The 19,855-nt window shown below is 35.3% G+C and overlaps 1 protein-coding gene across 1 annotated transcript in view; it reads right to left on the reverse strand.

The window, feature by feature from the left end:
- LOC123703730 (nephrin) overlaps positions 1-19,855 on the reverse strand; it is a 187,580-nt gene that overhangs the window by 54,976 nt on the left and 112,749 nt on the right. The window contains exons 6-7 of the mRNA XM_045651828.1: positions 17,345-17,420; positions 12,067-12,182 (exon numbers count right to left, since the gene is read on the reverse strand). Coding sequence (XP_045507784.1) covers positions 12,067-12,182; positions 17,345-17,420 — 192 coding nt within the window. The remainder of the gene's footprint in view (positions 1-12,066; positions 12,183-17,344; positions 17,421-19,855) is intronic.

Here is a 19,855-nt window from a genome sequence, read left to right on the forward strand (position 1 = left end):
AAAGCGAAAAAATTTCATAGTCATAAAGCCATTGAAATTATCGAAAATTCATCGAAAAATATAACAATACAAACAATGAACAAAAGATTTAACGAAAAAATACAGTCGCGTGCAAAAATGTTGAGCGACTAAAAAAATAATATTAAAAACTCATTACAATGAGGTCTCGGAAGTTAAACAAAATCTTCCTTTGAGAGCTTCAAAGGACAGTGTAAATAGTGAAACGGCTAAGCGTGAAACGAATTTAATGAGTTTGCGGACAGGCGCCGTATATTGCTAAGATATCATCTGGTTTTGCTTTCTTTTACAAGTGTTTTATATTTGTTTAAATTTAGCTAGATTTTAGTCGTGACATTATAATATCAAAGTTTCTATCGTCTATAATATTTAGTTTTATAGCACTCTGATCGTACTTGATAATATTATAAATGCGAAAGTTTGTGAGGATGTGTATGTGTGTGTTTGTTACTCTTTCACGCAAATACTACTGAACCGATTACAATGAAATTTAGCACACATATAGTAATTTGAATTATCACATAGGATAGTTTTATCTCACGGGAACAGGAAATACATATGTGGGTTTTACTTTGAAAACTCGGGCGAATCCGCGGGTGGAAAGCGGTTTATAATATTTAGTTTTAAAGCATTCATATGCTATATAAACGAAAAATTTTGAAATTCGGACCCGTGATCGATTTTTTCTGATCATTTAAAAAATTGTTTTTCTATTCTTTTAAAATTCTTTCCAAATAACCAGACTTTTTGTGGTACCTGTAGGAAATGTCTATATGCTAATTCACACTGTAATCTATCTCTGCCTAAACTCTCAAAGAAATGTGAGCTTTTGTAAGTAAAACAAACATTCATCCAATCTATACTAATATTATAAAGCTGAAGAGTTTGTTTGTTTGTTTGAACGCGCTAATGTCAGGAACTACTGGTCCAATTTGAAAAATTCTTTCGGTGATAGATAGCTCATTTAGCGAAGAAGGCTATAGGCTATATATCATCACGCTACGACCAATAGGAGTGGAGCTACGGGGGTAAAACCGCGCGGAGCAGCTAGTGAAATATAATTGTAATAGATGAAGCATTCCCAAATCTCCTTTCATTTACCACTAGAAGTAATCGAAATAATCGAACTTTCACGTTACCAATCCACCGCACCCAAAGAGCATATTATAGCACTCTAAATAGAATCTGCACAAATTACAATAAGTTGTGCGAGATAATTCCAGATCTTGACATTTTCGGGAGTAAACCTATTAGATTTCGGAAATGCCTATTTGATAACCTTACTATACTGTCGCAGGTCCTTCAATAGATTGGAAATTTGTCTCTACTTAGTAGTTTTTATACCATTTCCCTTTTAAATTACCTATTATCTATTAATTAAAATATTGATTACTCTTTGTTTATGTGTAAGCGATTGTAATTTATGGTCTAGTAGTCAACACATGTGATTGCAATAACAATTAGTCATTAAGGTTTATAAAGTTAAATAAGTAAACCTATATTATTGTTATATGTGTTTGTGTTGCAAATAAAATAAAATAAAATAAAATAAAAAATTTATTGAAAGTATATTCTTTAGTCTATTTTGTCTATATTAACATTAATGAGGTTTCTGTTTATTTCAATATAACTGTAAATCGATATTTTAGGTTTACCTCTAAGTATCTAACCTAGATTCGTATTTCGCAGACATTAAATTATTTGAGCTAACACTTTAGAAGATATTAATATTATATTCGGTATAATTTGTAATTCTAAAACATCATCTCGAGATATGATAAAATAGTTTTGGTAATAGCATGAAGTAGCTTTAATTCAGATGTTCTTACTTTAATACACTTAAAAAAAATTAGATAGACTAACAAAAATTTAAACGCGATTTTAACACAGATAAATTGAATAATCCATTCATCTCCTCCGCGTTAGTTTTTCCCGAAAACTCGAACTATCGAATCGAAGTCTGAGGTCTTCACCATTGAGCCACTCCATTGTTTATATTAGTAATTTATTTTATCTCCATACAAAGCCATCGTAAAATCAAACTCAAGGAAACTACATAAAAAACACTTGTAAATTTTTAATTTCCCAACTTAATATTGAAGTTGAGACTTTAAACTCCGTAATAATTTCCTTTCTCTCCGCCGTCAAGACGCCATTTCTCAGCGAACCCTAAAGGAGGGTTTAATTTTTAAAATTGCACGTTTAATTTAAAAGGTCGAGTCATTTTTCTCAAAAGGGAAACCTTATTTACTGCGATGTCACTAAACACTTCTCTACGCGTCTGTACAAAATGTTTTCTTTGAAATCGTGATAAAATACCAAAGTTCACCTTATTTACGGATCGGTGTTTTAGAATGTCAAATGCTAATGAAATTTGTTTAGAAGAGACATACGAGTATCTAGTTAATAACTGAGTATTTAACAGTAGATAATTATATAATATCTATTAAGATGCAAAATGTTCACCCATTCTATTCCGTTATAGAATTTACCACTTTTACCCTAAAAACGTGAAAAGATCGGACAATAAACAATAACTATTTTTCATCAGTCTCAAATAATTTTTTAATATGTTTTTTAAACCAATTAAAAATCGCATTTTAAACCGGTTAAATTCTAAGTTAATATACTTAACATTTGGTGCAAAGGACGTTTCCAGTCAACTTGAATGTAAACATTATAATTTAACTGAGCGCACGAATTTCTAAAGCTGTATGTTTATGTTTGTAATTATACAGTTACTGTTCTAGAACCTGCTATCACACCGAATTGTAACAGATGATAGTTTAAATCATACTTTTTCATGAATATTGACTTTTATTCTATATGTGCAGATTTTCTACTAATTTACTTAACTTACTAGTAGCTGACCCACGCGACTTATACTGCTCTAAAAATAAATATTTTTCAATATTATTCACGATGCTTTTTCTCCTGTTCGTTTCTTTGGTATCGAGAAGACACATTTTTCAAACAAAAAATGAGTCATAGTTCATAAATTAACGCGTGATTTTAATCTGTTGTGTTTTATTTCTTTTTCTTCTAACGTTTGAACATCGATCTTCAAAACTCTTAACCGTAATAATACACTTGCAAAGTTCACTATATCGGTACTTACAAAACGGTGTGATAGACGGTCCCGTATTAGCGTGTCTTTGTAGCGCGAGTTACGAGAATAGTCACTTATAACAACATAGCTCTTAAATTAATAAACTTTACTAATTATTTACTAGGTACCAGTTAAGACGGATTATTTCTAAAAATGTCTGAAAATAGATACTAAAAATAGAAGACAATTAAAAATATCGGTATGAAGTCAAAAACGACTGTAACTATTTTCTTTCTGTTTTCACAAATGAATAGCATGGTTCTCGAGGAAGGTGTCAAGTACATTAACACTGCGGTTTAGAATTAGGTAAGTTTAAACACCGCGAGCGAAACCGCGACGAAAAGCTAGTAAAAAATTAGACGTGTTTAAAATCCGTTAATTCTTTATTTTCTACACGTACTTGCGAAATTCTAAAACTGTATATAGATAAAAAAATACCAACAAAAAAGAACTTATTTTAACATAAATCTCAACACTCACCACCCCCCAGATATTCGAAGTCTTTTTTGCGACAACCTAAACACTTTTGTGTTACAGTTCGCTTCTTTTTGCATTCCTCTCTTTGTGCTAGTGATGTGCGTAATGTCGATCGAATTGTATCGATGGTTTGGAAGGGACTACTTATTTATATATTTCCTTTTCACATCAAAGCAGTTGAACCGATTTAATTTTATTAGAAACAGATCCGATAACATTTATTATTGCGTAGATTAACTCAAAACGGACGAAGGTGTAGCAAAATAATTTATACTATTAAACTTATATCCAAAATATTTAAAATGTCGTGCTTATTGAAAACAAATTAATACAAGAGAATGACTTTAAAAAAAACTGTAATGTCAGTGCACAGAATTTACCAAGCTACATATTAATTTTGCAAACTACATCAAATAACACATAAAATATTCCAGCCGAAAAAGCATGAATAATTTCCTTTACACAAAACAGCTACAATTTTTATCGACATATCGACACACGCACATCACTGGGTAACCCGAGTATAGGGGAAAGAAAACATCCATGTAATTATACAGGCTGATGGAATTTAGCATCCATGACACACGCTGTATATGTTCACATAATGGCCTATTAGCTGACGGCATTTTGAATATCTACACGTAACTGAGAAACACAAAAATACATTTTGTTGTTTAATCTTGTAATGTTTTATTATATTAAAGGAAATAGCACATGCTTGTTTATCGATTTTAAAACTAAAGTTTCATTACGAGTTCAATTTTTAATTGTATGGTAATATCATATTAAAAATATATTTTATTTGATAATAGGTATATCTGTGAAGGAATCACAATAATTTTCATTTAGAATCAACTATTAATCCATCAAGATCCAATTAAAATAATCAAGCTATCTATCCCAAACATAACAAAAAACAACGTAATGGATTATAAAATTACTAATCTTACATCTTATGTCAAACAAAAAAAAAAAACAGTCACACAAAAGAACACAGACTACACAACTACAGTACCCTCACATCATTACGCGCGGAAAAGCCAAATCTAACACTAAAATGCATGCAAACCATAAATATTTATATCGAATATAGCAGGGTACATTTTGGCCTGTCCCCGCCTGTCCAAACAGTTCGGAATTGCAAAGTATATTTTGTGACGGGAGCCTCGCCTATGAATTATTAATTATCTCCCACCCCGCACCTTGTTAGCGTGTGATTTTACATTTTAAAAAGTGGAAAAGATTTGATGTGCTTCAAGTTATTTTATACTATAGTGTTTGAATTCCTAGTCGATAGTTTTGAATAAACATACTGAGCTGATGTTTTCGATCAATTTGAGGAAGTTCTCAATTCTTCTGTTTCTTTTTTTTACCACAGAAGTTTGGATTTTTTATTATTATTTTTTTTTTTGAAAGCAAGTGCTTTACAGTTGGTCCCATTTTAATTTCGTATAGTTCTGACCATTTGATATCGTTTTAGTTTTGTGTTTAAAATAATTACAATTATTTATACAACCCTTCTTAATATCTACCTACCCTCATTAAAAAATAAATAAAACATCAATGCCCAATTAACAGACGCATTCATTAATTCAACACATTGGATACGGCCCCAATGCTCAAGAGATGAGCAGAATAACAATTACGTAACAGGCCGAATCAACAGTCGATCGCTTATAGTAGTTCAATAATTCATAGGTCGAACGACACTAGACTGTAATGGTTTGCTCGTTATACCCACCGTGCTGCGTTTACCCAGTACTCCGGTATGGTTATTTGAAATCATTAGCTTGCAGTTTTTTCGTATAGATTTTGTATTTGGTCTGACAAATTTTTTATCCAGATATTCAGTTATTTATTCTACGTAAAATTATCAAAGATGCATTAACCGGCCTATCGAATATGCTTATTTCATGCATATATATTTAAATTAGTCCAGTAGATTTGAAATACCGTAGATGGCCTTATTTGTTTTAAGATAATTGTGTTCAATTATAGACAAACAACATTTATAGGTGCATTAAATTTTTATAATCGAACTATCACATTCACAAAGCATTTCTCAAATGTATCTAGCATATTCCATACATTAGGTGTACATCACAGTACAAATTACAAACTCCCACAAAAACGGAAAGTACCGAAATAAAAATTAACGTCCCAGACGAAATATTACCAAAACAAAACCAAAGACAATGGAGTGAATCAGTGCTCGTAAAATTTAATTGTCCAAGAAAAATATGAGTTGGACATAAGAAAATGTCACTTGGACGTAAGAAATGGCTGGTTATGAATGGCGTCACTTATTTGGGATTAGGAGTGGGATTAGACGTGGGATTCACTCATCTTGTCGTTATGATACAATTACTTGGAGGTAACAAATTGGAATGCCGCGTCTGCGTTTTATCTTGTCTCATCTATGGCGTTTTTGTAATATTATGAACTGGGGAAACGAACTGGGGAATTGTTTTAAAGAAGACTGGTACAATACTTGGGAAAAATGTGATTCTTAGTTTATAGTTTGCGTGTACTTTGAAATTGAATCGAAATCGGTTCAGCCGTTCACACGTGATGCCGTGGCTATGCGAAACGGGTTTCATTTTAATATATATAGATTAGAATTGATTTGGATTTGAAATGACATAATTTTGATAACCATATAACAACATATATGTACCAACTAAAATAAATTGCAAACAATATCTTTATTACTGAATTATTTTCTTTTAGAACAATAATCAAATCTGTTCAGCATTTCAGTATACACTAAAATATGTAAAATCCTTAACTTATATTAATTTTCATCAAACGTAAAAAAACGCAACATCTATCATACACATATTGTAAATTGTTAAAACAAAATATCATAAAACCAATTAGAAATAGCTTATAGTCTATAGGTAACCTAAATAAATCTTCAGGCCCCCGCGTAGTCTGTAACAAAATTAGGATACCCCATACTGAGTTGTTTTTAGATTACTGATTTATATTTAGTTCCCAAATTAGATATTACTTGCCAAATATTTGAAGTTTGGTGATGTATTTGCTCATATTATATGCTTAGTAAAATACATATATACAGGGTGTCTCGTACGAAGTACTATGCTTGATAGAAATTATAGTTTTGCTTGCGTTGAATATGTAAAAATATTTTTATAATAAAACGATATAACAACGTCCGTAATTTACTATTATATTATTTAAAATGCATTTAATCACTTTTAAAATTTGTACCTTGCATTTTTTAGGTTAGATAGCTAAAACATTAGTTTCCGAGAGAAAATCAACCTTTTTCCATCGCTTACATATTTGTATATTGACAGTAATTTGAAAATCTAAGTATGATATGTGGCTAACACACAATATTTTAGTGTATGTATTTTATCATACGTATTTATTACACACAACAAGTATTTAAATATTTTATTTCATATTTATATTCGTATTTAATTATAACACAAACATTCATTACACAAAAACACAAGAAATACAGACATGCATTACACTTATACAAAATAATTATAATATTTATTATTCTATAGCATAGTCGCGGTATTTGCGTAGTATGCGTACCGCGACTAAATTATCACGATCCCAGCGGGTAGATCGTAATACTTTGCATCAAGTTTCTTCATTGTAAAATTTACTAGTTCGATCTTAGTTACCGAATGCGCATCTAGTCAGTGTCTTTTTTGTTCTTGTATTTTCATGTCCAAAGTGTTGCTTGTATATGATAATTGTCCCTCTCCTTCTATGTGGAGTAATAAACGTTAAAACTGTGAGTGTGTGGTTATTTGTGCATCACAAAAGGTACTGTAGCTAGTGTAATTAATACCTATCCATTATCACGCACCCCACAAATTGGTGACCCCTCTGAACACTATAATTATATACCTATATAAACTATGTCTAGTGCAAGCGATTCCGACAACGCTGATCGAGTAAATACTCAAGCGCGAAGGTGCGTCAAAATGGCGGAACGACCGTCGCACGTGTCGCCCGCCCAGCAACCATCCGTTAATTTACGGATCCCACCTTTTTGGCCTGAAAAGCCAGCAATATGGTTCGCACAAGTCGAAGGACAATTCGCTATAATGAACATAACTGACAATACTACAAAATTTTATCACATATTGGCCACATTGGACCGGCAGTATGCGGCCGAGGTCGAAGACATCCTTACCGGCCCCGCTGATTATAATAAATTAAAATCAGAATTAATTAAAAGATTGTCCGTATCCAGAGAAAATAAAGTGAAACAGCTGTTGATGCACGAGCAGCTGGGACTACGCAAGCCATCCCAATTTCTACGGCATTTGCAGCACCTGGCTGGTCCCGAAATCCCAGAAGATTTTTTGAAAACAATCTGGACCAGCCGGTTGCCTGCTGGATTGCAGCCGATCGTCGCGTCACAACCTACGCTGTCCATGGACGCTCTGGCTGAGTTAGGTGACCGCGTGTATGAAATCGCGGCTCCCACTACTCATGATGCGGCGACTACTTCATCATCATCTTCAGCAATGGACGACTTGGCACGCCAGGTGGTGGAGCTGACGCGCCAGGCGAGCGCGCTATCCACCCAAGTAAGCAGTTCCCGACCCGGTCCCCGTGTGCGCAGAGACCCCTCTCCCCATCGTCGTCAACGTGTTTCTTCTCGACGGTCCCACTCTAATTACCGGCGTTATCCTGTCTGCTGGTACCATAACAAACATGGCACAAAGGCTAATAGATGCATTAAGCCATGCGACTTCAAGGCATCGCACGACACGAAACGCGTACCACACTCAGTGATGGCGACTAACGCCTGTCCCATTTCCCCTGGTCGTCTTTTCATTACGGACCCCACTCTAAATGTTGAATATCTAATAGATACCGGTAGTGATATTTGTGTTTTCCCTATAACTGCTGTGTCTGAAAAACGATGTAAAACTAATTACCAACTGTGTGCTGCCAATGGTTCCGTCATCGATACTTACGGTTACATTCAATTAAACCTTAACTTAGGCTTACGTCGCGTATTTCCATGGCGTTTTGTTCTAGCTGACGTCACTAAAGCTATTATTGGTGTAGATTTTCTTTCGCACTACCAAATTATTGTTGACGTTGGTAATAAACAACTGATCGATGGCTTAACCAATGTCAGCAGCTCAGCAATAAATTGTAATATGATTAATTGTAATATTTCTAGTGTTAAGGTTGTAACTTGTGGTGATACTAACTATCATAAAATTTTAGCGCAATACCCAGAACTAACACGCCCCGCTGGTACTCCAGGTATTGTCAAACACAACACTACACACCACATTCGCACAACCCCTGGCCCTCCCGTTTCCTGTTCCCCTAGACGCTTGGCTCCTGACAAACTTAAAATTGCAAAGATGGAATTTGAGGCTATGATAGCCAACGGAACAGCCCGTCCATCTGACAGCCCGTGGTCGTCTCCGCTTCACCTCGCATCGAAGAAGGACAATGGATGGCGTCCATGCGGTGACTACAGACTTCTCAATGCAAGAACGATACCAGATAAGTATCCAATCAGGCACATACAGGACTTTTCACACTGTCTGTCTGGTTGTACTATATTTTCTGTCATCGATTTAGTTAAGGCGTACAATCAGATTCCTGTTTCTAAAGGCGATATCCCGAAAACAGCGATCACCACACCCTTCGGTTTGTACGAGTTTCCTTTTATGACCTTCGGACTTCGCAACGCAGGTCAAACTTTTCAGAGATTTGTCGATGAATTGACGCGAGGCCTAGATTTCTGTTATCCGTATCTCGACGACTTCCTGATATTCAGCAGATCAGCACAAGAGCACGAAGACCACCTGCGCCAACTCTTTACCCGTATGAGAGATTATGGTGTTCTTATAAACACAGCCAAGTGTGTCTTCGGCGCTCCTAAGGTAACATTTCTAGGCTACGAAATCTCTGAAAAGGGAACCAAACCTTTGGACAGCAAGGCGCAAGCTATCGCCGATTTTCCTGTCCCAAGAACTGTTCGAGAGCTCCGAAGATTCTTGGGTATGGTTAATTTTTATCGACGTTTCCTGCCCAACGCTGCCCAAATACAAGCACCATTAAACGCCTTGCTTGTAGGTTCCGTTAAAGGTTCTCATCCCGTGGTCATAGAAGGAAATTCGCTGCAGTCATTCAAGGACTGCAAGAAAAGCCTCTGCGAAGCTGCACTCCTCGCTCATCCTGCCAGCGAAGCTAAATTAGGACTCGTCACTGACGCTTCAGATACAGCGATAGGTGGAGTCCTACAACAGCTTAAGGATGATGATTGGCAGCCGCTCGCATTCTTCTCGCGCAAGTTGAGCCCGTCACAGGTGAAGTATTCTCCATACGATCGAGAGCTCCTTGCCATCTACGAGAGCATACGGTATTTCAGACACATGCTGGAGGCTAATCATTTTACGATCTATACTGACCACAAGCCGTTATGTTACGCTTTCCACGAAAGGAAAAGTAACTGCACGCCGCGTCAGTATAGACACCTCGACTACATCTCGCAGTTCACAACCGACATACAGCACATATCAGGTGCAAATAATGTCGTCGCTGATACTTTATCGCGCGTATGTGAACTGCAGAGGCCGGTCGATCTAGAAGAGATGGCAAGGTTGCAAGCTACAGATCCTGAGCTCACTACGCATCTCACAGGTGACTCATCTCTTCGCCTTAAAAAGATGAATGTACCTGGAAGTCGTACTCCACTGTACTGCGACGTCAGTACACCGACTCCCAGACCTTTCGTCCCTACACAACTGCGTCAGCAGGTTTTCAATTGTCTGCACTCATTAAGCCACCCAGGTGCAAATTCTTCAGCCAAGCTCGTTGCACAGAGGTTTGTCTGGCCTTTAATGCGGAAGGACTGCCGCGAATGGTCTAAGGCATGTTTGACCTGTCAGCGCTCGAAGGTAAACAGGCATGTCGCGTCACCTATTGGTACACTCGCTTTACCTTCAGCGCGATTCAAACATGTCCATATAGACCTAATCGGCCCTTTACCACCTTGCGGTGATTATCGGTATTGCCTAACAGCCGTCGATCGCTTCACGCGATGGCCGGAAGCTGTACCACTTACCGACATCACCGCAGAAACCGTCGCGAAAGCTTTTGTGTCCTGCTGGGTAGCCCGCTATGGTTGTCCAACCGACGTCGTTACTGACCGCGGTGCACAATTTCAATCGGCCCTATTCCAGCAGCTCGCTAAGTCTATCGGCTTCGATCACCGTAAGACAACGGCATATCACCCGCAGTGCAACGGCTTGGTGGAGCGCTTCCACAGACAATTGAAAGCTGCAATTATCTGTCACGCTGACGCAAACTGGGTAGAAACACTACCTCTCGTGCTTCTCGGCATAAGAAGCGCTGTGAAAGAGGATCTGCACTCTTCCTCAGCTGAGCTGGTTTTCGGTGAACCACTTCGCCTACCAGGTGAATTTTTTGGTCACGACACTTCGTCTTACACTACCGATATCACCGACTTATCAGCTCGGTTGACGAATTTCGCCAGGAATATTCGTCCTGTACCAACTCAGCATCATGGCAAGAAAAAAATATTTATCTACAAAGATTTAGCCACATGTGGTCACGTATTCCTTAGGGAAGACGCGCTGCGTGGCTCCTTACAACCCGCATATACAGGACCATATAAGGTCATTTCTAGGGATAAAAAATTTTTCAAAATTAATTTAAAAGGAAAGTCAACGACGGTAAGCATAGACCGCCTTAAGCCAGCCTACTTACTATCGTCTCCTACTGAAATCCTTCCTTCTCCCGCTCCCACTCTTCCACCTCCCAGTCCTCCCCTACCTCTTCCCAGTGCTCCCGTGGCATATACCACTCGCTCTGGGAGGAGAGTTCACTTCCCAGATTTTTATCGCCCTTAACCCGGTCTCTGGAGGGGAGTGATGTGGCTAACACACAATATTTTAGTGTATGTATTTTATCATACGTATTTATTACACACAACAAGTATTTAAATATTTTATTTCATATTTATATTCGTATTTAATTATAACACAAACATTCATTACACAAAAACACAAGAAATACAGACATGCATTACACTTATACAAAATAATTATAATATTTATTATTCTATAGCATAGTCGCGGTATTTGCGTAGTATGCGTACCGCGACTAAATTATCACGATCCCAGCGGGTAGATCGTAATACTTTGCATCAAGTTTCTTCATTGTAAAATTTACTAGTTCGATCTTAGTTACCGAATGCGCATCTAGTCAGTGTCTTTTTTGTTCTTGTATTTTCATGTCCAAAGTGTTGCTTGTATATGATAATTGTCCCTCTCCTTCTATGTGGAGTAATAAACGTTAAAACTGTGAGTGTGTGGTTATTTGTGCATCACAAAAGGTACTGTAGCTAGTGTAATTAATACCTATCCATTATCACGCACCCCACAGATATACATATTAACTTAAATATTACTCACATAGCACACTAAGTTGTATAGTACTGCGCATTGGTGAATCTCTATGGAGGGCTTCATGACGGGCCTCGCAGGTGAAATCTGCGTAGTCATCCTCTGATGTCGCTTTAAAATGCACCCTGTAGAAAAAAAGATTTATTATTACATATTTCAGGACAATTTTCACACACGGCCCAATCTAATCACAAGCTTTCGCTTGTGTTATGGCAACCAGACTGCTGATGAAGATACATAAATAATTTTAAATAAATACTTATATAGATAATAATTAACACCCAGACACAGAGCAAACATAGGTATATGTTCAACTCACAAATATTTGCCCCGGGTGTGAATCGAACCCACGACTTCTGGCTTGGAAGGCAGGGCCACTACAAACCAAGCCAACCGGTCAGTCAAACATAATATAAGAAAGAAATGACAATTTATTTATTTATTAAAATTTGTAAGTAACATGATGGGAAGATGTACCTATTCTTTCAGCTAATGGTAAATGCATAATATCGATTCAGTAGTTTTTCAGTTTACTCTTCACAAATGTACTTCACTACATAGTACAAAACAAAGTCGCTTTCTCTGTCCCTATGTCCCTTTATCCCTTTGTATGCTTAAATCTTTAAAACTACGCAACGGATTTTGATGCGGTTTTTTTAATTGATAGAGTGATTCAAGAGGAAGGTTTCAGTGTATAATTTATTAGGTTTTAGACAAAGCGGGCGAAGCCACGGGCGGTAAGCTTGTACAATATAAATTGATTTTAAATAATAATATAAACTAGATAAACGAAAAAGACATGTCGGAATTTTTCAAAGGTATTTTACAAAACGGTATCAATCTATTCACATAACGATGTTGAAATTGATCCCTTTCAATAAAATATTTCGTTTAGCTGAAGTAAATAAAATTGAATTCACGTGCAGTTTTCAATTATATAGGTTAACCGTTTTGATATTATTTTATGTTTACCTAAATGGAAAATATTATATAGATTAAAATTTGTTTTTTTTTTATTATTAAATAATATTCGAGTTATATAAAAGCAGTATTAGTATTAAATATTTAAAACTAGCTTACCGCCCGCGGCTTCGCCCGCTTTGTCTAAAACCTAATAAATTATATACTTACTTAAACCTTCCTCTTGAATCACTCTATCTATAAAAAACCGCATCAAAATCCGTTGCGTAGTTTTAAAGATTTAAGTATACAAAGGGACATAGGGACAGAGAAAGCGACTTTGTTTTATACTATGTATTTAAAATAATTATTATTTTATACATAAGACATAAGTAAAAATATCAAATCTGGTTAATCATTTAAATCTATTTAAAGTTATTTGATACTTATGTAAAATAAAATGAATATTGACATGATTTTAAAAGCAACTATGGAGTTACTTGACGGTTCGTTTCCATAGATACTGCTTTCCAAATCGGTGGTAAATACTAAAACTATGTTATGACGATTCAAAAGTATTTGTAGAAGAAGTCTAATCTATACTAATAATATTATAAAGCTGAAGAGTTTGTTTGTTTGAACGCGCTAATCTCGGGAACTACTGGTCCGATTTAAAAATTATTTCGGTGTTATATAGCCCATTTATCGAGGAAGGCTATATATAGGATATATCATCTCGCTAAGACCAATAAGAGCAGAACACTACGGGTAAAACCGCGGAGCACAGCTAGTTGAATAAATAAAAAAACATCGACATATGTGGACATATCTTCTCGCGTCACATATAATTGCCTTTCGACGTCACCTAGCGTCACCTAGCCTCGTATTGGTACCTTGCGGCTGACAGCTCCGCGCTTCGCGAAATAAACTCTCTTTACCGGCAATATTGGATTTTGTTTGAAGATTTTGGTTTAAATTTAACTCGATTAGATGAGACTTGAAGATAAAAGATAAATTTCAATTTGAGTTGCTGTTAAACACAATGCATAAACAACCAAAAACAAAGAAGTTCTTCAACACCAAAATAAAAACAATACTTGATTAAATTCAAAATATTTCCATGCAAAATGGCATTTAAGCAAAAAGAATACAAAGATGAATACTAAAGAAAATTGTACTAACTCTATCCTAAAATCCATTAAAAAAAATCTGGTAAAACTGCGTGAAGGAACGTTTCTAAGCATCACAAATCTAAAGAAAAAGCATACAGTTAATATGCTACTTAATCTTTTGCAACCGTGTGATAACTCCCGGCATGCTTGACCCAATTATTCACACTTAAACATGCTTCCAAAGGCTATTCAGGTCAAGCGACACGAAACGTACACCAATAATATTCTTAAACCATAATCATTATAGAGAAGAGAAACACAAGTCAATAACTGCGTTAAAAACAACCGACTTCAAACTTGCACTTGCAACATTTACAAATACAGACAAAAATGCTCATAAAATAAAAACTACTGGGCCTATCCGAATAAAATTTTTATGGGACCAATTCGACACCATCCCGCGTTGAACAAAAAAAGAATCACGTAAATCGGTTCAGAAACCTCGGAGTAATCGGTGTACATACATTAAAAAAAAACATACCGACCGAATTGATAACCTCCTCCTTTTTTTGAAGTCGGTTAAAAATCCACGATTTATATTTAGCCCATTTTATAAAATGTGTTGAAATAAATTGTATAATATTCGAGATTAAACCCGCGCTGTCGTGGCTCTGACAAGAGGAATTATGGCGGCTGTAAAATGCACCGAATTTTTGTATTTGGGCATTTTTCAGTATTCCCCGTTTGGTGTCCTTATGTTGCTTGGAGATAAAGTGCCTGGAGATCATTTTCTTAACCTTTAAACACGAAAATTAACCGATTACAAAGACCGAAAAATATAGCATCATTTTAATCTTTCTATACCTAAAATGTTAGATTTCCAAACAAGACAATATGGACATAGCACAAATTTTCATAATGATGTCCAACTATAAATCTACCCGCAGTCATGTTCCTTCACATTAAAAAGCCATAACTGTCTGGAGATTATTTCCTTTACCTTTTAACACCAAAATTTAACCGATTTCAAGGACCTAACATTCTGACATAAAATTACCCTATTCCCAGGAACTACAAATACCCTACCAATCCTGGTCCTAATCATCAAAAAGGCAAGAAAATTACTTGAAGTTAAAATAGGAGTATAAGACGAGGGGGTTTTATAGCCTTTTATGCCACAGGAAGGCAAACGACATCAACACGTGTTACCTAATGTCTAGCACGACTCTCATTAGCATCCACAATTAGATGCTTGAGTCTCGTATTAGTATACAAGCTTAGGTGTCTTGGAATTTTAAAGCAGTTCTTTTATGATTTAGAGCGATTGTTGGACAGGCTTTCGTGAAATGGCTATTGCAGATTTGTTTAGGTAAGGCTTTTCAATGTTTGCGTGTAAATATTAATAATAAATATTGGTTTGAGATAAAGATGAGGATATTTTAGGTTCCTCCTTCTTTGATATAGTTGAAAATTAAGTAAATTTTGCTAGGGAATTTAATACAGAAGCTATCAATATAGGTTATAACACAAATAGGTAATTATACTTAATACGACCACGAAGAATCATTCAAAACTGCATTTTTCTAGCAGCGAAAATCTGTGAATTCAGCCAATCATTTTCAACATACAAATTCCACATTTGACTACAGAAAAATTACCGCAATTTTGCCTAACACATTGAATAACAAACAAATTCCAAGATGAATAAAGCTGTCACACAGCTAAATAAATCTGCGAGTTTTGGCCCATCAATTTTCAACCCCGTCAAACTTTTGTCCCGTGTCATGTCGGCAAGATGGAATGGGTTTCAGGATTGTTGGATAAATATATACAACGAGTTTTGATATGCTAACCTAAGCTAGGTTGGTTTATCCTGAACTAGCTGTTGGGTTTAACCCGCAGTGCTCCGCTCCTGTTGGTCTTAGCGTAATGATATATAGCTTATAGCCTTCCTCGATAAATGGGCTATCTAACACCGAAATAATTTTTCAAATCTGACCAGCAGTCCCTGAGAGTAGTGCGTTCAAACAAACAAACTCTTCAGCTTTATAATATTAAGTATAGATTCAGGAATTACAAAATGGTGTAGGATCAATTTTAGTACAGTACTATAGTGCAGTGTTAACCCATTGAGCCCCGAGCGGCCCGATAGGGCCACGACACAATAGATTTTCTATTGTGTCTGTGATTCCGGGGGCTGAGCATAAAATATCAATCAAATTTTTCTAAGATCAATGCCTATAATACTAAAGTATCATTTTTGAAGATCACAGAAGGCAAAGATACAAACGAAAAATGATTGATAAATAAATAGTTTTTTTTATAGGAAAATTATAAGAATTTAAGTTGACAACATTTATATAAAACAAAGCTTTTCACCTCATTTAAATGAACTAATCAATTTTTTTGTCCAAACATCCAAAAAACGAAATCCTCAAATTCGCAGTCGGTTATCAAACCAGATTCCGTCAGATCCCCGAGCGCCTCAAGTCAGAACATTTCACAAAAAGTAATTTATTTGTATATACGTTCATGACAAGGACATAATGTGTTACGAAGTTTGTATTTAAATTTTAACAACCCAATTACTGGGGCTTGGTAAGATTTTTACTGTATGTTTTATGCCTTTGATGTCTGGTCAAGTTAATGCTAACCTAGTCCCGTTTACATAAGTAGTAAATGTTTAATATAGGAAAAGATTATTTAAATTAAACTTTGTGGATGTATTACAGTAATTTTTAGTTGATTTATTGAACTATTTGGATTTGCAGTAACTTCTTTGTTGATTTTATTCGGCTTTGTCTTATCACTGCATAGTATAAAACAAAGTCGCTTTCTCTGTCCCTATGTCCCTTTGTATGCTTAAATCTTTAAAACTACGCAACGGATTTTGATGTGGTTTTTTTTAATAGATAGAGTGATTCAAGAGGAAGGTTTTAATATATAATTTATTAGGTTTTAGACAAAGCGGGCGAAGCCGCGGGCGGTAAGCTAGTTTTTTATAAAGGGAGTATTTAAGGACTGTTTAACAGTGAATATTTCGAAACTGTCAAAAACCACTTCATTGTTTGATATTTTTTTTACTTGTAACAAATATAACAAATGTTTTTTAATCGTGTAAAAGTGGCTACGTATTTTAAGAAAATTATCTATCTATGAAAGTCTCGTTAAAATCGAATCATCCAATTTCGATATTAATCATATTAGATGAAATAATTTTAGTAAATTTCTATATTTCAGGTACTTTAAAGTAAGGTATATAAAATAATAATTACCTTGATATTGTAGTGTATCTAACTGCTTTAGGATTTCCGTTCGCACTTTCCACCTCTCTGATGTCTTCATTGGCAACTGTGAACAAAAATATACATTAAAATTGGTTTAGATATTAGGTAAATATAAAATATATGAAATCTGGTAAAGAAAAATTGCAGTATTTATTTGGTAAAAGAATCAATAAAAAAGATCAAATTCATTTGTTATTTTTTTTTACATTTATAGTCAAAAAATCACATATTTCCTATGATACAGGAATTATTTTATTATTCTTAAAAATGTTACACACATCAAAATCCATACAGCCGTTCGAGCGTTATCAACAAACATTTTTTCCTATTAATATCATACAAATTACCGAAAGAATAAAATATTAATTATTATGTAAATCCACAATTATAAAACCATGTAATTTTTACAAGTTCCAAACAATAGTTCCGTAACTTATTCCAGAACTTGTGCAAAACACAGAACCAGTTTTGCATACGAAATTTATATTTTATGGAGCATTTGCATAGAGAAAGTATTTAACATCACCCACTCCACCCCGCTGTTATTCTTGAACTTTATGGACTACGAATACATGGAGCTGATTCATTTATTTTTTTATGAATTTATTATACGTAACTTTTTAATATAATGTTTAATTGTAAATAATTTTACAGAAATTTAGCAAAAATCACTCTAAAATAAAATCCAGATATCATATTCAATATTATCAGAAAGAATAAAATGTTGTGTGGTTTTATGAAACCACGGTAAAACTGGTGGTGAAACTTCTTTTCACACATCTTCTCTTCTTTTCACGGTGAAACTTCTTTTCACACATTTAACCAAAAATTATCGCATTTGTACGATAATTATCGTACGTATCGTGCGTCACGCGACATGCGCTACACAGACCAAAAAGTTTGAGACGATGTAATAAAAGTTTCACTTTATCAATCAAACTTCAAAACATAGTTATTTTAGCAAATTATGAGCAAATTTAATTTTAACACCAATAATTAATTAGACATCCTTATCAATAAGTTAACAATATCTGTTTAAAACTTTAAATTATCTACATTGTAAAATCCCTTTTACACACACATACACACACTATACACATTTAGCCCCAAACGAAATGGTCGTAAGTGACGAAACATTAAAACTGCAAACTTACGCGCCAGGGAGGTACTCAAGTTAATTCGACAATTTCGTATTAGTGTTCCACAGAGACTGATTACAGAGTGTACTGTAATCCGTCCCTTGGTACGTCTGCGTTTTATTGTTTTGCTCAAAGTAATAGTATAAATACTAATATTATAAAGCTGAAGAGTTTGTTTGAACGCGCTTATCTTAGGAACTACGGCGGGCGAAGCTGCGGGCGGAAAGCTATTGTATAAGTATTGACTATAAACTTGGAAAGAATACTAGGAATAGAAAATAGCTTTTGCTTCTCATATTCACACTACATGTGTCTAACTAGATACATAAAAATTACGTTGTAATTTGACTGGTTTATATGTCTAAACTAGCTGTGCTCCGTGGTTTCACCCGCATTGCTCCGCTCCTGTCAGTTTAAGCGTAATGATTTATAGCCTATAGCCTTCCTCGATAAATGAGCTAGCTAACACCGAAATAATTTTTCAAATCGGACCAGTAGTTCCTGAGATTAGCGCGTTCAAACAAACATACTCTTCAGCTTTATAATATTAGTATAGACGTAACGGTGTCTTTTTTCACACTTTAACTACAATGTCGAATGTAATGAAATGTTGTACACGTTATAAAAGTTTATACGTGTTCCAACAAAGCAAGTATAAATTATTTTTGTACATGAAAGGCCAAGCTGACAGTATGTATACAGGGTGTTCATGTGCAGAAGCGATTATTCCGTAAATATTGCAGATATCAAAAAACTTTAAACTGATATCGATGGTACTTAACCTAATGAGTAAAATGGCCAGAATATTTTAAATGCGTGAAAATATCCGGAAAATTCACGGAAAATATCCGGGAAGCGTGAAAATATCCGGGAAATACCCGGGAAATGCCTGGAAAATCCCCGGAAAATTCGTGAAAATCCCCGGAAAAGCCTGGAAAATCCCCGGAAAATATGTGGAAATATCACGAAAATGTGTGGAAATACCCGGAAAAATCCCGGAAAATATCCGGGAAATGCGTGAAAATATCCGGAAAATGCGTGTAAAATATCCGGAAAATATCCGGGAAATACCTGGAAAATTCCCGGAAAATGTGTGGAAATACCCGGAAAATGCGTGAAAATATCCGGAAAATGCGTGGAAGTATCCGGAAAATGCGTGGAAATATCCGGAAAATGCGTGGAAATCTCCGGAAAATTCACGGAAAATATCCAGGAAGTGCGTGAAAATATCAGGGAAATACGTGGAAAATATCCGGAAAATGCGTGGAAATATCCGGAAAATTCCCGGAAAATATCCGGGAAATACCCGGAAAATGCGGGAAAATATCCGGAAAATGCGTGGAAATCTCCGGAAAATTCA

Source organism: Colias croceus, chromosome 27 (genome assembly GCF_905220415.1).
Source record: "Colias croceus chromosome 27, ilColCroc2.1".
NCBI lineage: Eukaryota > Metazoa > Arthropoda > Insecta > Lepidoptera > Pieridae > Colias > Colias croceus.